Genomic DNA, 22573 nt, shown 5'->3' with positions numbered 1-22573 from the left:
TCTGCAATCTCCTCTCTAGTTCCCAGAGAATCCTAGGGTAAATCCCATCCGGCCCAGGGGACTTATCTATTTTCACACCTTCCAGAATTGCTAACACCTCCTCCTTATGAACCTCAATCCCGTCTAGTCTAATAGACTGTATCTCAGTATTCTCCTCAACTACATTGTCTTTTTCCTGTGTGAATACTGACGATCTCAGTGGGGGTGTATACTATGGGGGCGATCTCAGTGGGGGGTATATTTTGGGGGCGATCTCAGTGGAGGGTATATTTTTGGGGGTGATCTCGATTAGATACCCGGGCCCCATTGGTTGCAGTAGGTTGTGTGGCAGAGAAATCCAATGAAACCGACCTATCCTGTGTGCCGAAGGAAACAGGTGACAGGGTGGTTTCATCGCAGCCCTCTGACCCGCCCAATCCCGCAGGTAGCAGCAACATTTATAACCCACTGGATCTCCATCACAGAACCAGCAATGTCAGAGCCAGGCTCATCATTCACACCCGCGTTCAAATCCCAACCCAGCAGGTGGTGGAATTTGGATTCAAAATAAATCTGGAATTAAGGATCTAATGATGACCATAAAATCATTGCCAATTGTTGGAAAAACCCATTTGGTTCACTAATGTCCTTTAAGAAAGGAAATTGCCATCCTTACCTGATCTGGCCAACATGTGACTCCAGACCCACAGCAATGTGGTTGACTCTGAACTGCCCTCTGGGTAATTAGAGATGGGCAATACATGCTGGCATCATCCCATGAATGAATTTTACAAAAAGCAGCCTCCACCCTGCATCAGCTGATCAGCTGCTCCCCCTTCACCATCTTCCATTCATCACATTACACCAACCCTCAGGTTTAAAGTGAACAGTGGATTTAAAATCAAACTGTTTCTCGAACGGTATCAGCCTCTTCCAGTTTTTGGTGGAAAGAATTTTTCCCTATCTCACTCCCAAACACTCTGGCTTGAACCCTGAAGTTTCTGTGCACAGTTTGAGTCTCCCCAGACCACTGGAAATTCCTCCTCTCAAACTCACTAATCACGCACTGAAGCAAACACAAACTATTCAAACAAACATCCACATTCTGCTCATAAAAAAGATGGAAGAAGCGTCTAGGCCCGAAACGTCAGCCTTCCTGCTCCTCTGATGCTGCTTGGCCTGCTGTGTTCATCCAGCTCTACATCTTGTTATTGCTGAGCCTACCTGTTGCCTGCTGCTTTATCACATCACCCTGCTCCCCGTCCAATATCTCTGTCTCAGGCTTGCTGCAGTGTTCCAGCGAAGCTCAGTGAAAGCTGGAAGAACAACACCTCGTTTTCCACTTGGGGACCCTGCAGCCCTCCGGACTCAATATTGAGTTCAATAATTTTCGGGCCTGTGCCCTCCGATGTCCTAGCCCCTTATCCCACACACCAGGCCTTGTTACCACATAGCCTGCCACTACACACCCCCTGTTGTTAGTCACTAACAGTCCCCATTAACAACTATTTACCCTCCCAGCCTGATCGTTAGCAATTCCTTTGTCTGTCCAACTGTCTTTCTCTCTCTTTGGGCTCTATCCTATCGTTTACTCCCTACCCCACCCACCTCCCTATTTTCTGCATATAAACTGATGTTTTCCCAGCCACCATCAGTTCTGAGGAAGGGTCACCGGACCTGAAACGTTAACTCTGTTTTCTCCTCCACAGATGCTGCCAGACCTGCTGTGATTTTTGCAGCTATTTTGGTTTTTGTAAACTATTCATGGGGGATCTAAGCAGAAACAGCGGGTCTCGCAGCATCTGAGATGAGCCTTCATCCCGGGGAATCTGACTGATCGGATTGCTCCCTGCCTGGATTTCCCGGCATGTCCTCCCATTCTGACGGTGAGAATAGAGCACCCACCACATCCCAGAGGGAAACCTGGTCTGTCTTTAAAGTAGGTGAGAGGGGCGTGAGAGTTAGGGAGGGAGGGAGTGAGGGGGTGTAAGGAAGGGAAGGGGGTGTGAGGGCGATGACCATGCGTTGTGCTATCCCACGTACCAGGTATTGCAATTTCTGTCCCTGGTTGATCCAGCTGGGTAGACCGTATCATCAAACAGGCATGGGCACAGGGACGGTGGCACACACTGACCCTCCTCATCCAGCACCAAGCCTGCGGGACAGTTACAGCCTGGGACACACTTCACACCTGAGCCACACTGTAGGCCCATGCGCAGGTGTACACAGGAGTTCTGACATGGTCTAGAGCAGTCACTGTACACCTGGCCACCACTACACTGTATCGCTGTGAGAGAGAAAACATCACCTTCATTAGAACCACAACCTTCAGTTCACAGAGTAACACAGAGAGAGAGTGAACAGGGAAAGATAGACTGAGACAGAGAGAGAGATACAGAGAGAGAGACAGAAGAGGGAGGGAGACAGAGAGAGAGAAGGGGGGGAGACAGAGAGAGACATAGAGAGAGGGGGAGAGACAGAGAGAGACATAGAGAGAGAAAGGGAGGAAGAGACAGAGAGAAAGGGGGGAAGAGACAGAGAGTGAGGGAGGCAGACAGAGAGAGACACAGAGAGAGAGAGGGGGAGAGCGGTAGAGACGGAGAGAGACATAGAGAGGGGGAGAGACAGAGAGAGAGGGAGACAGACAGAGAGAGACACAGAGAGAGAGAGAGAGACAGTCAGAGAGAGACAGACAGACAGCAAGTAGAGGGGGGGGGGCGGGAAAGACAGAGAGAGAGACAGTGACAGTCAGAGAGAACGAGACAGAGAGGAGAGAGAGAGTGAGGCAGAGAGAGGAAGAGAGACACAGAGAGTATGTTAGGAAGCATGATTCTTAGACCCATCCACCAGAGTAACTGAGAGATTCTATCACATGGAGGTGAATCCCTGTCTATTCTCCCTACTTCCCGACTCCCTTTGTCAATCATTTGTCTTCAATTCCATTGGTTTCAACTTTAGTGAACAGTCACTTGTGAGGAACTTTATAAAGTTCCCTTCCAGAAGTCAATAAAATAACATCTAGAGACATTCGAGGAGCAGGAAGGCCCGAAGAGCAGGAAGGCTTCTTAGCCTTCCTGCTCCTCTGATGCTGCTTGGCCTGCTGTGTTCATCCAGCTCTACACCTTGTTATTTCTGATTCTCCAGCATCTGAGTTCCTACTATCTCGAGAGACATTCCACTGTCCACTTGAGAAGATGGCATGAGCTGCCTTCTTGAACTGCTGCAGTCTATGTGCTGTAGGGTTGAGCCACATAGAAAATAAAACATAGAACAGTACAGCACAGGACAGGCCCTTTGGCCCATGATGTTGTGCTGAACTTTTACCCTGAACCTAAGGTCTATCTAACCTCCACCCACAATGCCATTAGGGAGGGAATTCCAGGATTTTGACCCAGTGACAGTGAAGGAACGGCGATATATTTCCAACTCAGGACGGTGAGTGGCTTGGAGGGGAACTTGCAGGGGGTGGTGTTCCCATGTATCTGCTGCCCTTGTCTGTCTAGCTGGAAGTGGTCGTGGGTTTGGAAGGTGCTGTTAGAGGATCTTTGGTGAATTTCTGCAGTGCATCTTGTAGATAGTACACACTGCTGCTATCGAGCAGTAATTTGTGTCCCAGACCACTGCAGCCAGCTCTTCCCCTCGTTCCTGGAGATCAGGTTTCCTGAACTGAACTAGTCCCATTTTCCACAGAGGTAGTAGGAACTGCAGATGCTGGAGAATCTGAGATAACCAGGTGCAGAGCTGGATGAACACAGCAGGCCAAGCAGCATCAGAGGAACAGGAAGGCTGACGTTTCGGGCCTAGACCCTTCTTCAGAAATGGGGGAGGGGAAGGGTGTTCTGAAATAAATAGGGAGAGGGGGGAGGCGGATAGAAGATAGATAGAGGAGAAGATAGGTGGAGAGGAAACAGACAGGTTAAAGAGGCAGGGATGGAGCCAGTAAAGGTGAGTGTAGGTGGGGAGGTAGGGAGGAGATAGGTCAGTCCAGGGAGGACGGACAGGTCAAGGGGGCGGGATGAGGTTAGTCGGTAGGAGGTGGGGGTGGGGCTGGAGGTGGGAGGAGGGGATAGGTGGGAGGAAGGACAGGTTAGGGAGGCGGGGACAAGCTGGGCTGGTTTTGGGATGCGGTAGGGGGAGGGGAGATTTTGAAGCTTTTGAAGTCCACATTGATACCATTGGGCTGCAAAACCATTTCAACTCCCTCTACCATTTCGCAGACGACATGTCCATCCTGGGCCTCCTGCAGTGCCACAACGATGCTACCCGAACGTTGCAGGAACAGCAACTCATATTCCGCTTGGGAACCCTGCAGCTCAATGGTATCAAGGATCTAGGCCCGAAACGTCAACCTTCCTGCTCCTCTGATGCTGCTTGGCCTGCTGTGTTCATCCAGCTCTACACCTTGTTATCTCAGTAGTCCCATTTGCCTGCATTTGGCCCATATCCCGCTGATCCTTTCCTACCCATGTACCAGTCCAAACACCTTTTCAATGTGGTAACTGTACCAGCCTCCACCACCTCCTCCAGCAGCTCATTCTTTATGGCTCCCCCCCCGCCACCCCCCCACAACCCCGGCCCTTATTACCGGTGAATGGGAGTCACAGTAGCATGAAACCACAACAACCCAGCTCCGTTCCCCGGCTGCAGCTACTCACGGCAAACGTTGCTGCTTCTCCAGTCGATATGGACACCCTCCTGGGCACAGAGCCGGGCGAATGCTGCCACACTGCTACATTCACAGTGCCCGGCACTCTCACAACCACAAACATCATCCAGGCACATGCTGTAGAATGGCTCAAGGTCCACCAGGTCATAACACGGCTGGGGGAAGGCAAGAGATGGCCGGGAGAGAGAACCAGGGGAGACAGAGGGGGATGTGAGGGGGAGAGAGACGGAGAGAAAGAGAGAGAGAGAGAAAGACAGATGTGAGAGGGAGAGTGAGGAGAGGAACGGGGACGAGGGGAGAGAAGGAAGGGGTCATGAGTTGAGTGAAAGAGATGTAGTGGGAGGGGGGCCAAGGCAGGAGAGAAAGAGAGAGGGAGAGATTATTCATTTTCTAAAATGTACCAAACATCATATTACTCAACAACATCATATTACTAAACAACAGGATTCGAAGAGCAGGGAAAGAATCTCCAATGGTTCTGAGAGTCTGACTGAGAACGTGAGCAGGAAATACCATATCCATCATAGACTCTGCTTTTCACCAAATATCCCCCGTTGGACACCATTAGCTTCAGGGTGACTTTTGAACCCCTCACAGTGACCTCTGACCTTCACGGTGACTGCTGACCTACATAGTGACCTATCGCTCAGTAACCTCTGTCCCTCATGTTAACCTATGACGTTGACAATGACCTTTCCCTCACAGCAACCTCTGCCCCATGGTGACCTCTGACTCTCACAGTGATCTCTGACCTTCATATTGGCCTCTGACCCTGTTGGTGACTTTTGAACACCTCACAGTGACCTGTCACTCACAGCTACCTCTGACGTTCACATTAACCTTCTTTCACAGTGACCTCTACACTTCATAGTGACCTCTGAAGTATTAGATCATGGTTCTAAATGGGTTAATGCTGAAAACTACATTAAGCTCCACCTAACTTGCTGATGTCATCAGGACTTGGGTGGAGAAAATATTTGGGTCTCAGATGGGACAGACCTGACATCCTACCTCGACCAGAGGGTCTTAGTAAAAATGTCCATCTTATTAAGGTAATCAGTGGCGTGTTTGTAATGAGGTCAGCCGGATGGACCTCATAGAATATGAGTTCCCTGATTGGGCTGTTAACCTGGTCCAATCAGGGAGCCCTGGCTGACAGATAGCAACAGGAGTGTCAAGGGTTCTGTTTACTCTGAGAGCTGGCTTTGAGGGAGCTGGATCATTGTCAGGGATCTCCCCGTGTAAATAAAGGGTGAGATGGTAACAGGATACCAGCCTCTGTGCAGTTATTTCAATCTAAGCCAAATTATTCTTATGCAATAAACTATGCAGTGTCCCTACTGAGGAAACTTGTGACCCAGTGATAATGCCTGGACCATGACCTAATGATGTCAACCCTACTGAAATGGCAGAAGGAGATCTAGTCACATTCAATCTTACTAGCCAAGAGACAGCAAATTATACTAGGGCTACTTGTAGACAAAACACAGAAAGCTAGCACTATAAAAGCCAAAAGAACTATGGAAGCTGGAAATCAGAAAAAAAAACAGCAATTGCTGGAAAAAGCTGAGCAGCTCTGGCAGCATCTGTGGAGAGAAATTAGAGTTCACGTTTCGGGTCTAGTGACTAGAGAAATCAAGGTACACAAGATGAAAAGCAGTTCTGAGGAAGAGTCACTGAACCTAACATGTTAACTCTGATTTCTCTTCACAGATGCTGCCAGACCTGCTGAGCTTTTCCAGCAACTTCTGTTTTTGGACAGAGAGCTAGCACACAGGTGCAGCAGGAAATCAGGGAGGCTAATGGAATGTTGGCCCTTATTTTAAGGGGTTTGGAGTATAACAGTAGGGAAGTCTTACTGCAACTGTACAAGGTGCTGATGAGGCCACATCTGGAGTACTGTGAGCAGTTTTGGTCCCCTTATTTAATGAAAGATATCATTTTATTGGAGGCAGTTCAGAGAAGGTTCACTGGGATGATCACCAGTATGGAGGGATTGTCTAATGAGCAAAGGCTGAACAGGATGGGATTCTACTCACTGGAGTTTAGAAAAATGAGAGGTGATCTCATTGAAACATATTGATTCTTATGGGGCTCGACAGAGTAAATGCTAAGAGAATATTTCCCCATCTTCTCTCTGAAGGTTGGGAGTCTTTGGAACTCCTTGCCACATAGAGCTGTGAGGATACAGTCCTTATGTATGTGTAAGTCTTGTATGGATATATTGTTGATCAGTAGAGGAATCAAGGGTTACAGGGAAAGGGCTGGAAAGTGGACAAGAGGAACGTCAGATCAGGCATAATCCTATTGAATGGCAGAGCAGATTCGAGGAGCAAAATGGCCCACTCTTGTCCCTGTCCAAAGAGACAACAATCATAGAACCATGGGTTAAGGATATATTAATTGTTGAATAATTGATAAAGAGACAAATATAGCAGATCTGAAAATAAAGACAGAATCCAAAAGAATGTGAAAAATGAGTACAGGGAGTTAGGTTGGAAGCTGAAGTCCAGGACAAACAGGGTAGTTATCTCTGGATTACTACCAGTGCCACGTGATAATGAGGTAAGAAATAGGGAGAGAGTGCAACTAAACACGTGGCTACAGGGCTGGTGTAGGAGGGAGGGCTTCCATTATGTGGATAATTGGAGCACATTCTGAGGAAGGTGGGACCTGTACAGTAAGGACGGGTTGCACCTGAACCGGAAGGGCACAAATATCCTGGGAGGGAGGTTTGCTAGACCTGTACGGGATGGTTTAAACTAGTTTGGCAGGGGGTAGGGAACCGGATTTGTAATTCAGAGGATGAAGTACTCAGCCTTCCAACAGACACAGCAGGGAGTGAGGTTGTTAGTAAAGAAATGCAGTGGATGGAGCGTAATTGTGGACAAAGGGATGGTTTGAGGTGTGTATACTTCAATGCTGGAAGTATCAGAAATAAGGAGGATGAACTTAGAGCATGGGTCAGTACTTGGAACTACAATGTTGTGGCCATTACAGAAACTTGGGTAACTCAGGGAGAGGAATGGATGTTGGAAGGTCCGGGATTTAGATGCTTTAAAAAAAATAGGGAGGGTGGAAAAAGAGGTGGGGGAGTGGCATTGCTAGCCAGGGCAAGTATAGCAGCTACTGAAAGGCAGTTCGAGAATGATATGTCTACAGAGTCAGTTTGGGTTGAGGTCAGGAACAAGAAAGGAGCAGTCACTTCGTTGGGGGTTTTTTTTTACAGACCCCATACGAGCTGCAGAGAAGTGGAGGAGTGGATTGGGAGACAGATACTGGAAAGGTGCAGAAGTCACAGGGTTGTAGTCATGGGTAACTTCAATTTTCCAAATATTGATTGGAAACATTTTAGTTGTAATAGTTTAGATGGAGCAGATTTTGTCCAGTGCGTTCAGGAAGGATTCCTGACACAGTATTGTAGATAGACCAACATGAAGAGAGGCCACTTTGGATTTGGTGCTTGGCAATGAACCGGGCCAAGTGATAGACCTGTTGGTAGGAGACCATTTTGGCGGTAGCGATCATAACTCTGTTACTTTTACAATAGTCATGGAAAAGGATAGGTACATATGGCAGGGTAAGGTTTATAATTGGGGGAAGGGTAATTACAATTCTGTTAGGCAAGAACTGGGTAACATAAATTGGGAACAGATGCTGTCAGGGAAGAGCATTATTGAAATGTGGAGATTGTTTAAGGAATGCATACTGCGTGTGCTCGATATGTTTGTCCCGAGCAGGCAGGAAAGATGCAGTCGAGTGAGGGAGCCTTGGTTCTCAAGAGAGGCCGAGCGACTAGTTAAGAGGAAGAAGGATGCTTATGTAAGGTTTAGGAAACAAGGAACGAAAAAGACTCCAGAAGGATACAAGTTATCCAGGAAGGAGCTGAAGAAAGGGCTTAGGAGAGCTATAAGGGGGCATGAGAAAACCTTGGCAGAGAGGATCAAGGAAAACTCCAAGGCTTTTTACACGTACGTGAGGAATAAGAGAATGGCCAGAGAAAGGGTAGGGCCGATCAAGGATTGTAAAGGGAATTTGTGCACGGAGCCTAAAGAGATAGGAGAGGTCCTTAGTGAATACTTTTATTCAGTATTCACAACTGAGAGGGACCTAGTTGTAGAGGAGGACAGTGCGAAACAGGCTGGTAGGCCAGAGGAAGATGTGCTAGGAATTTTGAGGAAGTTGAAGATAGATAAGTCCCCCGGGCCTGATGGGATTTATCCAAGGATTCTATGGGAAGCGAGGGAAGAGATCGCAGGGCTTTTGGCGATGATCTTTTCGTCCTCACCATCCACGGGTATAGTGTCGGAAGATTGGAGAGAGGCAAACTTCATTCCCTTGTTCAAAAAATGGAATAGGGATAACCCCGGAAATTACAGGCCAGTTAGTCTTACGTCAGTGGTGGGCAAATTATTGGAAAGGGCTCTGAGAGATAGGATTTATGATCACTTGGATAGGCACAGTTTGATTCATGATAGTCAGCATGGATTTATGAGGCATAGATCATGCCTCACAAACCTTATTGAATTCTTTCAAGAGGTGACCAAACACATGGATGAAGGTAGAGCAGTGGATGTGGTATACATGGATTTAAGTAAGGCGTTTGATAAGGTTCCCCATGGTAGGCTCATGCAGAAAGTAAGGAGGCATGGGATAGGGGGAAATGTGGCAGATTGGATTCAGAATTGCTGACCCTTAGAAGACAAAAGGGTGGTAGTGGACGGAAAATATTCAACATGGTGCTCAGTTAGGAGTGGTGTACCACAAGGATCTGTTCTGGGTCCTCTTCCATTTGTGATTTTTGTAAATGATTTGGATGAAGGAGTGGAAGGGTGGATTATTAAGTTCATGAACGATGCGAAGGTCGCATTGTGGACAGTGCGGAGGGCTGTTCTAGGTTACAAAGGGACATTGATAGGATGCAGAGCTGGGCTGAGAAGTGGCAGATGGAGTTTAACCCTAAAAAGTGTGAGGTGATTCATTTTGGAAGGACAAACTTGAAAGCAGAATACAGGGGTAACGGAAAGATTCTTGGCAGTGTGGAGGAGCAGAAGGATCTTGGGGTTCATGTTCACAGTTCCCTGAAAGCTGCCACCCAGGTGGATAGAGTTGTTAAGAAGGCGTATGGTGTGTTAGCTTTCATTAATAGAGGGATTGAGTTCAAGAGCCGTGAAGTTATGCTCCAGCTATACACAAGCCTGGTTCGGCCACATCTGGAGTATTGTGTCCAGTTCTGGTCGCCTCATTACAGGAAAGATGCGGAAGTGTTGGAAAAGGTGCAGAGGAGATTGACCAGGATGTTGCCTGGAATTGAGGGAAGGTGTTACGAGGAAAGGTTGAGAGAGTTAGGGCTTCTCTCATTCGAACGACGAAGGATAGAGGTGAACAAAATGGTCAGAGGTATAGATAGAGTAGACAGCCAGAGACTTTTTCCTAGGGTGGAGAGCTATTACGAGGAGGCATAGTTTTAAAGTGAGTGGAGGTAGATATAGGGGAGAAGTCAGAGGTAGGTTCTTTACTCAGAGCGTGGTAGGAGCATGGAATGCGTTGCCGGAGAGGGTAGTGGAGGCAGCCTCATTAGGGGCATTTAAGTGGCTATTAGATAGGCATATGGATGATAGTATAAGGTAAGGGTGAGGTTAGATAGACCTTAGGATTAGGGTAAAAGTTTGGCACAACATCGTGGGCCAAAGGGCCTGTACTGTGCTGTACTGTTCTGTGTTCTATGTTCTATAGATTACAAACATTTCATTGTTTCATACTGTCAACAGGATGGGAATCTGTGGCTATACAGGAAGAAATGCCTTCCACTCTTAACAACACTGAAGACAAAATTCAGCTGTTTGCAGCTGTCTATGTGGAGTTTGCACATTCTCCCCATGTCTGCGTGGGTTTCCTCCGGGTGCTCCCGTTTCCTCCCACTGTGGGGATTCTATGATTCTATGTCACTGCTGAGCAATGTAGTGAGGAGTTTGACCCTATCACAGGAATCTTTCATGGAGATTGTGTCGGCAATCACACAGTCTGGAGAACAAATCATTCCTGGCAGATTTGAGATAACAAGGTGTAGAGCTGGATGAACACAGCAGGCCAAGCAGTATCAGAGGAGCAGGAAGGTTGATGTTTTGGGCCTAGACTCCTTCAGAAATGAAATAAACTCTTCTGAAGAAGGGTCTAGGCCCGAAACGTCAGCCTTCCTGCTCCTCTGATGGCCTGCTGTGTTCGTCCAGCTCTACACCTTGTTATCTCAGATTCTCCAGCATCTGCAGTTCCTACTATCTCTGGCAGATTTGAGTTTTATTGCAGATGATGAGATGACCTAAGAGGACCATCAGTAGAGACCAAGACTGCGCTGTGTGAGACGCAATCCTCAGGTGGCCAGAGTGAGCAAACCATCATACTGGGTTGACCAGAGACAGCTACACGGGGCGGGGGGGTGGGGTAAGGGAAATGGGCAGGTTCATCAGGAGCTTTCATGTTTCAGCACAGATTGTCCTGGCAGATTGAGAACAAAGACTCACATTGCAGATCAGTTCCACAAGAGTCTGTGGAAACCACCACAGAGGTAGGATGATCACCGTGCAGAGATGGTTCCAAGGAAATTACCTGGCTTGGAGATCCAGTATATTACATCAAAGAAATATCTGTTTTAGCTGAGCAGCCATTTTCCCTGAAAGATTCTGGAGCAGTTCTCTGTTTAACCAGGGAGAGTTCTCTGTGATAGACCTTCAGATGTCCTCCAGATGTTAAAAAGGCCAACTGATTGGAGCAACACCCTGAACAAAGTTCATCCAAGAGAAGAAAGGTCCTCATGTGCTGAAAGGCTTCACAGATTTCAGAGAATCCAGAACAGAATCAAGACCAAGAATTCTCAACACAGACTCCAATCCGATTTTTGTGTCCAATGAGGTCACATTCTGGAGGACTTCATAAAATCATGAAATCAGAGAGCTCCCCACGCTGCAGACAAATCCAGCATGTCCCAGACATAATAAATGCAAAATACTGTAGGTGAAAACATACTGAAAGAAAATCCGAAATCACTGGAGAAACTCAGCACGTCTGACAGTATCAGTGGAGAGAAAGCAGCATATCTAATCCAATAATAATCTTCTTTGGAATGGGACAATATCCAGGCTTGGGCTGACAAGTGGCAAATAACATTCGTGCCACACAAATACCAGGCTATGACCATCACCAATAAGAGACAATCTAACCACTGCCCCTTGACATTCAATGGTGTTACCATCACTGAATCCCCCACTATCAACATCCTGGGGGTTATCATTGGCCAGAAACTCAACTGGACTCACCACATTAACACAGTGGCTACAAGAACAGGCCAGAAGCTGGGAATACTGCAGCGAGTAACTCACCTCCTGACTCCCCAAAGCCTGTCCACCATCTACAAGGCACAAGTCAGGAGTGTGATGGAATACTCCCCGCTTGCCTGGATTGGTGCATCTCCAACCACACTCAAGAAATTTGAGAAGCCATCCAAGACAAGGCAGGACTGGAACCACATCCATAAGCATCTAATCCCTTCACCACCGATGCTCAGTCACAGCTGTGTGTACCATCTACAAGATGCACTGCAGAAATTCACCAAAGAGCCTTAGTTTGCATCTTTTTAACTCAATAATTTCCATCTAGAAGGACAAGGGCAGCAGATACATGGGAACAGCAGCACCTGCAAGTTCCCCTCCAAACCACTTACCGTCCTGACTTGGAAATATATCGTTGTTCCTTCACCGTCACTGGGCGAAAATCCTGGAATTCCCTCCATAAGGGAATTGTGGGTCAACCCACAGCAGGTGGACTGGAGCGGCTCAAGAAGGCCGCTCACCACCACCTTCTCAAGGGGCAACTAGGGACAGGCAATAAATGCTGGACCCAGCCAGCGATGCATATGTCCCACGATTGAATAAGAAAGGAAAGTGAGTGGTAAACATTACTATTGAAATGTATATAGAAATGTTCATTCCAGGAAAAACACTTGGGGCAAATGTTACCTGGGGCAATGGTTCTGAGACGGTCAATGTTGGAAGCCTGTATAAAACTCCATGCAAGCAGATGGTGTTATGTGAATATGGATAGCACAGACATTTTCAGATCTCGAGGAGATAAACCCTGAATCTGTAAAGGGCTCTTCAGAATGATGTCGATCTAATTAATGCCTCCAGAAGCAGAAGCTAGGGCCAGCTCTCGATGTATTGGCCGAGTTTGACATTGTATTATCCTAAGCCAACCGCTGCCCTCTACCCCTGGGTTTCACTTGGCAGTACCCAGTTACCTCGAATACAGCGCTCTGCAGTATCTGACAGGAGCCCTCAGCAAAATCTCGACGTTGAGTGAATGTGTTGCAGGGATCAAGGGATTGAAAGCCAATGTCAGGACATCCCGGAGATGTTTTAAACTTATTGACGAAAGCAGCCAGGCTCCTCTCGACATCACCCTCAGGAGTAGCAAAATCGTCATTCTGAACCCAGTTGTAGGTGCCACACAACCCACGAACCTGGGGGAAGGGACAGAGAGAGATCAGAGAGAGTGGGGCAGGATCTGGGTAATGGGGGCATAACAAGGGAAACAATAAACCTTTATAACGGGACCACACAGGGTGACCAATGGGAGGATGGGCAGTGAGAATAGGAGTTTGATGAGGGAAGAGAAAGGCAGACGCATACCACCACCCCCCCCCCACCCCCAGACAGCAGCATCTGTAACTGCTCCCAGCTCTGACCCCAACAAGGGTGCGATCTCCATCAGTCCCACACCCTGCTGGGTCACTACGTCTTGCAACGGTGCTTTCACCAGCTACACAGTGGTCACTGTGGTCCGAGGGAAAACTGGCCTTAGTGTCAGTATGGGCTGAGTGGATAGTGACACCCGCAGGGTCAGTGTGGATACGGGAGTCAGTGCGGATAGAGGGGTTAGTGCAGATATAGGTGTCAGTGCAGATACCGGGGCCAGTGTGGATACAGGGGTCAGTGCAGATATAGGTGTCAGTGTGGATATGGGAGTCAGTGCGGTTATAGGGGTCAGTGCGGATATAGGGGTCAGTGCGGATATGGGGGTCAGTGCAGATATAGGGGTCAGTGCAGATACAGGGGTCAGTGCAGATACGGGGGTCAGTGTGGATACGGGGAGTCAGTGCGGATACAGGAGTCAGTGCGGATATGGAAGTCAGTGCGGGTACAGGGGTCAGTGCGGGTACAGGGGTCAGTGCGGGTACAGGGGTCAGTGCGGAAATAGGGGTCAGTGCAGATATAGGTGTTAGTGCGGATACAGGGGTCAGTGTGGATACAGGAGTCAGTGCGGATATGGAAGTCAGTGCGGATACGGGAGTCAGTGCAGATATAGGGGTCAGTGCGGATACGGGAGTCTGTGCAGATATAGGGGTCAGTGCGGGTACAGGGGTCAGTGCAGATACAGGAGACAGTGCGGATATAGGGGTCAGTGCGGATATGGGAGTCAGTGCGGAAATAGGGGTCAGTGCAGATATAGGTGTCAGTGCGGATATAGGGGTCAGTGCGGATACGGAAGTCAGTGCAGGCATAGGGGTCAGTGTGGATATAAGGGTCAGTGCAAATACAGGAGTCAGTGCAGATACAGGGGTCAGTGTGGATACTGGGGTCAGTGCGGATATAGGAATCAGTGCGGATACGGGGGTCAGTGCGGATACGGCAGTCAGTGCGGATATAGGGGTCAGTGCAGATACGGGGGTCAGTGCAGATATGGGGAGTCAGCGCGGATACGGGAGACAGTGCAGATATAGGGGTCAGTGCGGATACGGGAGTCAGTGCGAAAATAGGTGTCAGTGCAGATACAGGCGTCAGTGCGGATATGGGAGACAATGTGGATACGGGAGTCAGTGTGGACTGAGAGAAGACTGACCCTGGGGTCAGTGCGGATACTCACTCTGTGTGCAAAGACAGGCTGCAGGATAATGTGAGCTGTTGTAAACTCTAGGGCCCAGAGAAGCTCAGCTCCAAACGTCTGCAGCAGGATAAAACTGGATGATGCATGATACACTGAGAGGTCAGCATTGGTGAAGGGGAGTCTGATATCCTGGCCATTCACACTCACATCTCCTGGGAAAACACAGAAAACTGAATATCAGGCACAGCACCTACTCTGGCCATTGTATTATCACCAGCTCAATCCCAGAGGTTAGACACAGATCACTGGCCCAGTCTGTAAACTGCCTCTGCTCATTCTGAATTCTCACCCAGAGGCACACTGAGATCGACACACAGCAACAAATGGCCAGCTCCATGCATTCACTGACCACCTGCAATACCAATCCCTGAGTTCTACAGTTCACTCCCTCCCATGTCCAATTCTTCTGTCAGTCCCATTACCCCACTCCCTATTGTACCTACTCCTTCCTCCAATTGTTCCCAGCCCCTATCTGCAATCACTAACTCCATTCCACTTGAAACCTCAGATCCCCCCATTCTCGCACGATTTCCTGGCCCCCCGCCCATCTCTCCCTCCCCTGTCTTGCTCATATTCTACCCTCCAACCCTGTTTACTCCCTGTACCTGTTCTCCTCAGTTTGACGATGGTTTTGTAGATTATCACAGTGATGGACTTCAGGCAACTTAGAGAGCCGCCAGCTCCACAGGCAACATTTTCAGAAACAATCAGCAACTTCCCATCCACATAATCCTACACAGCAAGAGAAACACGGTCACTGGCACTGCTGCATTACTGCTGAGTCATTAAGTTAGCTCCTTCACTAGTTCCCAATGTGCTCTCATTGGGAGGCAGCGCCCTGACTCCTGCCCCTTGTACCAAGCAGTATTCCTCATGTCAACCCTCAAGGCTGGATGTCATCAGTCAGTGATTGGAGCTGTTTGATCAGCCAAGTAATCATTTTCAGAGAAAGAATGGCAGAAGGTTAGCATGCAGGGACAACAAGTAATCAGGAAAACTCATAGAATGTTAACATTTATCTGAAAGGGAATTAATGTAAAACTAAAAAGGTTACCCTTCAGTTATACAGGGAATTGGAGAGACCATATGTAGAATAGTGTACAAGACTGGTCTCTACTCACAGAAGGATGGGAATATTTTGGAAACAGTTCAGATCCTGAGAGGGCTTGACTGGGGAATGTGGAAAGGATATTTCCTCTTAGAGGTATGGTGATCTGAAGCTCATTGAATCTGCACTGGCCAAAAACAGCCACCTCACTATTCTAACCCCATTTCTCAGCACTTGGTCTATAGACTGGTCTGCCTTGGCATCACAAGTGCACATAGAGTGATAGGGTCATACAACATGGTCCAACTCATCGATGCCAACCAGATATCCCAATCTGACAACTTGCCAGCATTTGGCCTATATCCCTCTAAACCCTTCCTATTCATGTACCCATCCAGAAAGGCTCTAGAAGGATAGAAGTTATCCAGGAAGGAGATGAAGAAAGGGCTTAGGAGAGCTATAAGGGGGCATGAGAAAACCTCGGCAGATAGGATCAAGGAAAACTCCATGGCTTTATACACGTACGTGAGGAATAAGAGTACTACCAGAGAAAGGGGAGGGTCGATCAAGGATTGTAAAGGGAATTAGTGCACGGAACCTAAAGAGATAGGAGAGGTCCTTAACGAATACTTTTCTTCGGTATTCACAACTGAGAGGGACCTAGTTATAGAGGAGGACAGTGTGAAACAGGCTGGTAGGCTAGAGGAAGTCGATGTTAGTAAGGAAGATGTGCTAGGAATTTTGAGGAAATTGAAGATAGATAAGTCCCCCGGGCCTGATGGGATTTATCCAAAGATTCTATGGGAAGTGAGGGAAGAGATCGCAGGGCTTTTGGCGATGATCTTTTCGTCCTCATAGTCCACGGGTATAGTGCTGGAAGATTGGAGACAGGCAAATGTCATTCCCTTGTTTCCGGATAACCCCGGAAATTACAGGCCAGTTAGTCTTACGTCAGTGGTGGGCAAATTATTGGAAAGGGCTCTGAGGGATGGGATTTATGATCACTTGGATAGGCACAGTTTGATTCATGATAGTCAGCATGGATTTGTGAGGGGTAGATCATGCCTCACAAACCTTATTGAATTCTTTCAAGAGGTGACCAAACACGTGGATGAAGGTAGAGCAGTAGATGTGGTATACATGGATTTAAGTAAGGCATTTGATAAGGTTCCCCGTGGTAGGCTCATGCAGAAAGTAAGGAGGCATGGGGTAGGGGGAAATGTGGCAGATTGGATTCAGAATTGGCTGACCCTTAGAAGACAAAAGGGTGGTAGTGGACGGAAAATATTCAACATGGTGCTCAGTTACGATTGGTGTACTACAAGGATCTGTTCTGGGTCCTCTTCTATTTGTGATTTTTGTAAATGATTTGGATGAAGGAGTGAAAGGTGGATTATTAAGTTCGCGGATGATACGAAGGTGGGTCGCATTGTGGACAGTGCGGAGGGCTGTTCTAGGTTACAAAGGGACATTGATAGGATACAGAGCTGGGCTGAGAAGTGGCAGATGGAGTTTAACCCTGAAAAGTGTGAGGTGATTCATTTTGGTAGGACAAACTTGAAAGCAGAATACAGGGTTAACAGAAAGATTCTTGGCAATGTGGAGGAGCAGAGGGATCTTGGGGTTCATGTCTGCAGTTCCCTGAAAGCTGCCACCCAGGTGGATAGAGTTGTTAAGAAGGCGTATGGTGTGTTAGCTTTCATTAATAGAGGGATTGAGTTCAAGAGCTGTGAAGTTATGCTCCAGCTATACAAAAGCCTGGTTTGGCCACATCTGGAGTATTGTGTCCAGTTCTGGTCGCCTCATTACAGGAAAGATGTGGAAGTGTTGGAAAAGGTGAGGAAGAGATTTACCTGGATGTTGCCCGGATTGGAGGGAAGGTCTTATGAGGAAAGGTTGAGAGAGCTAGGGCTTTTCTCTTTAGAACGACGAAGGATGAGAGGTGACTTGATAGAGATGTACAAAATGATCAGAGGTATAGATAGAGTGGACAGCCAGAGACTTTTTCCTAGGGTGGATGTAGCTATTACGAGGGGACATAGTTTTAAAGTGAGTGGAGGTAGATATAGGGGAGACGTCAGAGGTAGGTTCTTTACTCAGAGTGCTCGGGGCATGGAATGCATTGCCGGAGAGGGTAGTGGAATCGGCCTCATTAGGGGCATTTAAGCGGCTGTTAGATGGGCATATGGATGATAGTATAAGGTAGAAGTGGAGGTTAGATAGACCTTAGGATTAGGGTAAAAGTTCAGCACAACATCATGGGCCGAAGGGCCTGTACTGTTGTGTACAGTCCTATGTTCTACGTTCTATGTTCTATGTCCATGCCTTTTCAATCTTGTAATTGTACCAGCCTCCACCACTTCCTCTAATAGCTTATTCCATGCACACATTTCTTCCATGTAAAAAAGTTGCCCCTTAGGTCCCTTTTAAATCTTTTCCCTCTTACCTTAAACCCTCTAGTTTTAGACTCACTACCCTGGGGAAAAATAACCTTGGCTATTCACCCAATCCATGCCCCTCATGATTTTATAAACCTCACATCTAACAGCTTCTTCAATGTGCTGAGGGTTTCTGCCTGTAACATCCTCACAGGCAATGAGTTCTAGATCCCCCACCAGCCCCTAGGTTTTTCCCCACATTCCCTCAAAACACCCTTCCCCTTACTTTCAATCATTTCCCCCTGGTCATTGATTCCTCCATCAAAGGGAAATGTTTCTCTCTGCGCACCCTGTCCATGTACATCTCAATGTCCCCCCTCAATCTCCACTGTTCTAAAGAAAACAACCGCAGTCCTGAAGAAGGGTTATACCCAAAATTTTGACGGCTCCTTTCCTCCAGATGCTGCCTGGCCTGCTGTGTTCTTCCAGCCTCCTGTTTGGCTAACTTGGATTCCAGCATCTGCAGTTTTTTTGTCTCTAATGCAGTCTGTCCAACCTTTCTTCATTATCTTGTTGGAGAATCTAGAACTAGGGGATTATTGGTTAAAAATAACCAGTTGCTCATTTAAAACAGGGGCAAGGAAAGGTTTTCTCTTTAGAATTGCCTTCCACAAAAAGCAGTGAGTGCAGAATCTTTAAATATTTTTAAGTCAGAGGTCAATAGACTCGAGTCCCAAGGGGATGAAAGATTATTGGGGTGGGAGGGTATACAGGAATGTAGTATTGAGATTAAAATTAGATCAACTATCCTCTTATTGAAATAGCAGAGCAAGCTGAAAGGGCCAAATGGCATCCTCTTGTTGGTGTGTTTATATGTTCAGATTCAGAGTTGTGCTACAGGGTGATCACTGCTCGTTCAGCACAGTTCTCTGTCACCAGTCTGGACAGTTGATGTTTTAAGACTGAGGATTGAATACCTCCCACTGGTCCTCGTAATTGCTGACTCTTTATTTACATTGCCAATGTCAAACCTGTTTTTTCCACCAACGTAGCCTGATTCTCAATGGATTCTCTCTTCTGTTAGTGTCCTACCATGAGTCTGGGAGACCTGGTTCATTGTAAACAACATCCACAGTTTCAGCTCTTGGTGTGCATTGCATTGCAATGTAGCCTGTAACATTCTTGTGTTTCTGACAGTTATTCCATCTGCACCATGTTGTCTGATCTCTGTGGACTGTATGTTCTGCTTCTTCAGCCATGGATACTGCTCTGGTGATGGGGAGTAATTGTTACTATTCTCAGCTCACAATCAATGGGTGTCCGTTGCCCTGAACTATCTCTCCTGTATTAGCTCATTCCCCAGGAATATCTCAACTGTATTCTCCAATGGCATCTAATAGCTCACCCAGTATGTGTCTTCTCTGATGGTGTTGGATGGTCTTCTCTGCAGACCATGTGGCCACCAGCATTGCTCTGAAACTCCGTGTTACTTCTGCAAGTGACCTACAGCTTTCTTTCCTGATGGCGGAAGTTTGTGGCCATGAGGCTTTGTTGTCCCTCAGTACCGACATTGATTGGTAGGATCAAGTATGTATCTTGCTACCTGCGGAGGTTTCTCATGTGCCTGTATAGTGCCCACATTTTTGAAAGTGGATAGACTGTTGTCCTCGAGCTAGTGTTGGCCAGGATCTATCCATGAGTCTTCCTGGGTTCTGCTTCCAGCACCCTTCAATATTTTTCTCCAAAGGTAAATCTTCTATGGACTGAAATAAATCTGACAACATTTCATCAAGAATTCCAAAATGTTCTGTGCCCTATGAATTCAGATTTCAAGGACCTATATCATAATTTTCTGCCACTCCATGGTGATCTTTAATGAGTTTTATTACAGATTCTCCAGGCAGCAGAATTCTTCTGCTAAAGTTTTACAGGCATCATCAAAAGTCCATATTTTCTTTGAAGTTTTGTCTGTTAATAACATAATCTGCAACCAGACCCACAAAATACAGTAGCGTATATTCACTTAGCTTCAGTCTTAGTGTTTGATTCTGAGGCAATTGTCTTAAGAATGGACACCTCTCTGACCCTAAGCTTGGGTTCTGTATGTAACTTCTCGAACAGGGAAGGTGTTACACATACTACATCATTTTCCATTACATCACAATGTGCTGATTAATCTTATTGTTGCAAAGTTATTTTAAACTGTCTTATTTCACAATGTCTTTATATCTGTTTTAAAGCATGTATCCTTATATACCCCAATGCTGTTGTAAAATGAACAACTTTAGAGTTGACTGGATGCTGTATCATCCCAATATTTTGTTTTCTTTATTCATTCACAGGATGAGGGTATCGCTGGCCAGGCAGCATATATTGCCTATTCCTATTTGCCCAGAGGGCAGTTAAGAGTCAACCACATTGCTGTGGGTCTGGAGTCACATGTAGGCCAGACCAGGTAAGGATGGCAGTTTCCTTCCCTAAAGGGCATTAGTGAACCAGATGGGTTTTTCCTGACAATTGACAATGGATTCATGGTCATCATTAGATTCCTAATTCCAGATATTTTATTGAATTCAAATTCCACCATCTGCTGTGGCGGGGTTTGAACCCAGGTCCCCAGAGCGCTATCTGGGTCTCTGGATTAACAGTCCAGCGAGAATACCATTAGGCCATCACCTCCCCCACATGTCACAGTTTCTCCCTTGGTTATGAGTGTTTTTAACTTGGCACATCTCTTTTATTATACCAACTGCCTGTAAACATGAGAAAAGAGCTTCTCATCTCTACAGTCTGTGTGTGACATCAATAGGAATGGGTGGAGCCATAAACATAACATAAACGTTAACCATTTCAAAACCATTACCTTATCACCTGCCAAGCTTGGTTCCCTATGGTTCACCCATTATAGAGTCATAATGTGGACAATACCCTGGCTCTCACTGGGAGACAGTGCTCCAGTGTACAGGCTCTCACTGATGAATGGATGGTCTATCCTACATGCTCAGTCTTGCATTGCTTTTTTTCATGAACAGTGCGATCCCAGCCTTACCTCCACGAGTGTGTATTCACAGTTGCCATGGAAGGAGTAGCGTTTGTGATCGAATGTGATGTAGTGATGATTACCGATCAGGTTACACTCAGCAGCACATTTATTCTGAGTACACTCCCAATGACCTCGGCGACACACACTGCACAGAAACCGAAGCAGGTATTAAATCCTTACTGAGATGTACCCTCCCAAACAACGCACTAACACCAAGCAATCATCCAGTGCTGTTCCCATATGTCTGCTGCCCTTGTCCTTCTAGAAGGAAGTGGTCGTGGTTAGAGGAAGGTGCTGTTAGAGGATCTTTGGTGAATTTCTGCAGTGCATCTTGTAGATAGTAGACACTGCTGCTACTGAGCGTTGGTGGTGGAGGGCGTGGATGCTTGTGGATGTGGTGCCTATCAAATGGGCTGCTTTGTCCTGGATGGTGTCAAGCTTCTTGAGTGTTATTGGGGCTGCACCCATCCAGGCAAGTGGGGAGTATTCCATCACACTCCTGACTTGTGCCTTGATTTGATTTAATTTGATTTCATTTGATCTATTGTTGTCATACGTACCTAAGTACAGTGAAAAGTTTTGTTTTACGAGTAGTACAGGCAGATCATAGCAAACAAGGCCAGACAGATCATAGGATGCTTAGACAGAGTGAGGCATACAGGTTTCACTGCACAGGATGTGTGCGAGGCAAGATCAACATTAACAAGATCAACATTATTTGAAGTTAGTCCATCCATCAGTCTAATAACAGCTGGGAAGAAGCTGTTCCTGAACCTGCTGGTGCATGCGTTCAAGCTGTAGTATCTTCTGCATGATGGAAGAGGTTGTAGGAGAGCATTACCGGGGTGCAATGTGTCTTCGATGATGTTGGCAGCCATTCCATGGCAATGGGAAGTGTAAGTGGAGTCCATGGATGGGAGGTTCGCTTCCATAATAATCTGAGCTGTGTTCACAACTTTCTGTAGTTTCTTATGGTCCGGGGCAGAGCAGTTGCCATACCAGGCTGCTACCCGTTGAGGGGACAGGCTTTGGGGAGTCAGGAGGCAAGTTACTCCCCGAACCTTTCCGAACATCTGACCTGCTTCATACTGCAATTCAGATAAGCTGGATAGGTCACAGGGAGTGAGGGGGAGATGAGGATTTTATTGGATGGGTCACAGGGAGTGAGGGGGAGATGAGGATTTAGTTGGGTGGGTCACGGGGAGTGAGAGGGAGATGAGGATTTTGTTGGGTGGGTCACAGGGAGTGAGAGGGAGATGAGGATTTTGTTGGGTGGATCACAGGGAGTGAGGGGGAGATGAGGATTTTCTTTGGTGGGTCACGGAAAGTGAGGGGGAGATGAGGATTTAGTTGGATGGGTCATAGGGAGTGAGGGGGAGATGAGGATTTAGTTGGATAGGTCACAGGGAGTGAGGGGGAGATGAGGATTTAGTTGGAAGGGTCACAGGGAGTGAGGGGGAGATGAGGATTTTATTGGGTGGGTCACAGGGAGTGAGGGGGAGATGAGGATTTTGTTGGGT

The 22573-nt window shown here is 47.1% G+C and overlaps 1 protein-coding gene across 1 annotated transcript in view; it reads right to left on the bottom strand.

The window, feature by feature from the left end:
* LOC109923120 (SCO-spondin-like) overlaps positions 1 to 22573 on the bottom strand; it is a 154888-nt gene that overhangs the window by 113375 nt on the left and 18940 nt on the right. Inside the window, exons 10-15 of the mRNA XM_048596202.1 lie at positions 21060 to 21198; positions 15190 to 15316; positions 13806 to 14540; positions 13386 to 13513; positions 12939 to 13160; positions 4635 to 4800 (exon numbers count right to left, since the gene is read on the bottom strand). Coding sequence (XP_048452159.1) covers positions 4635 to 4800; positions 12939 to 13160; positions 13386 to 13513; positions 13806 to 14540; positions 15190 to 15316; positions 21060 to 21198 — 1517 coding nt within the window. The remainder of the gene's footprint in view (positions 1 to 4634; positions 4801 to 12938; positions 13161 to 13385; positions 13514 to 13805; positions 14541 to 15189; positions 15317 to 21059; positions 21199 to 22573) is intronic.

Source organism: Rhincodon typus, chromosome 4 (genome assembly GCF_021869965.1).
Source record: "Rhincodon typus isolate 14 chromosome 4, sRhiTyp1.1, whole genome shotgun sequence".
NCBI lineage: Eukaryota > Metazoa > Chordata > Chondrichthyes > Orectolobiformes > Rhincodontidae > Rhincodon > Rhincodon typus.
Note: the sequence above shows the minus strand (reverse complement) of the source record. Positions and strands in the feature narration are given on the sequence as shown.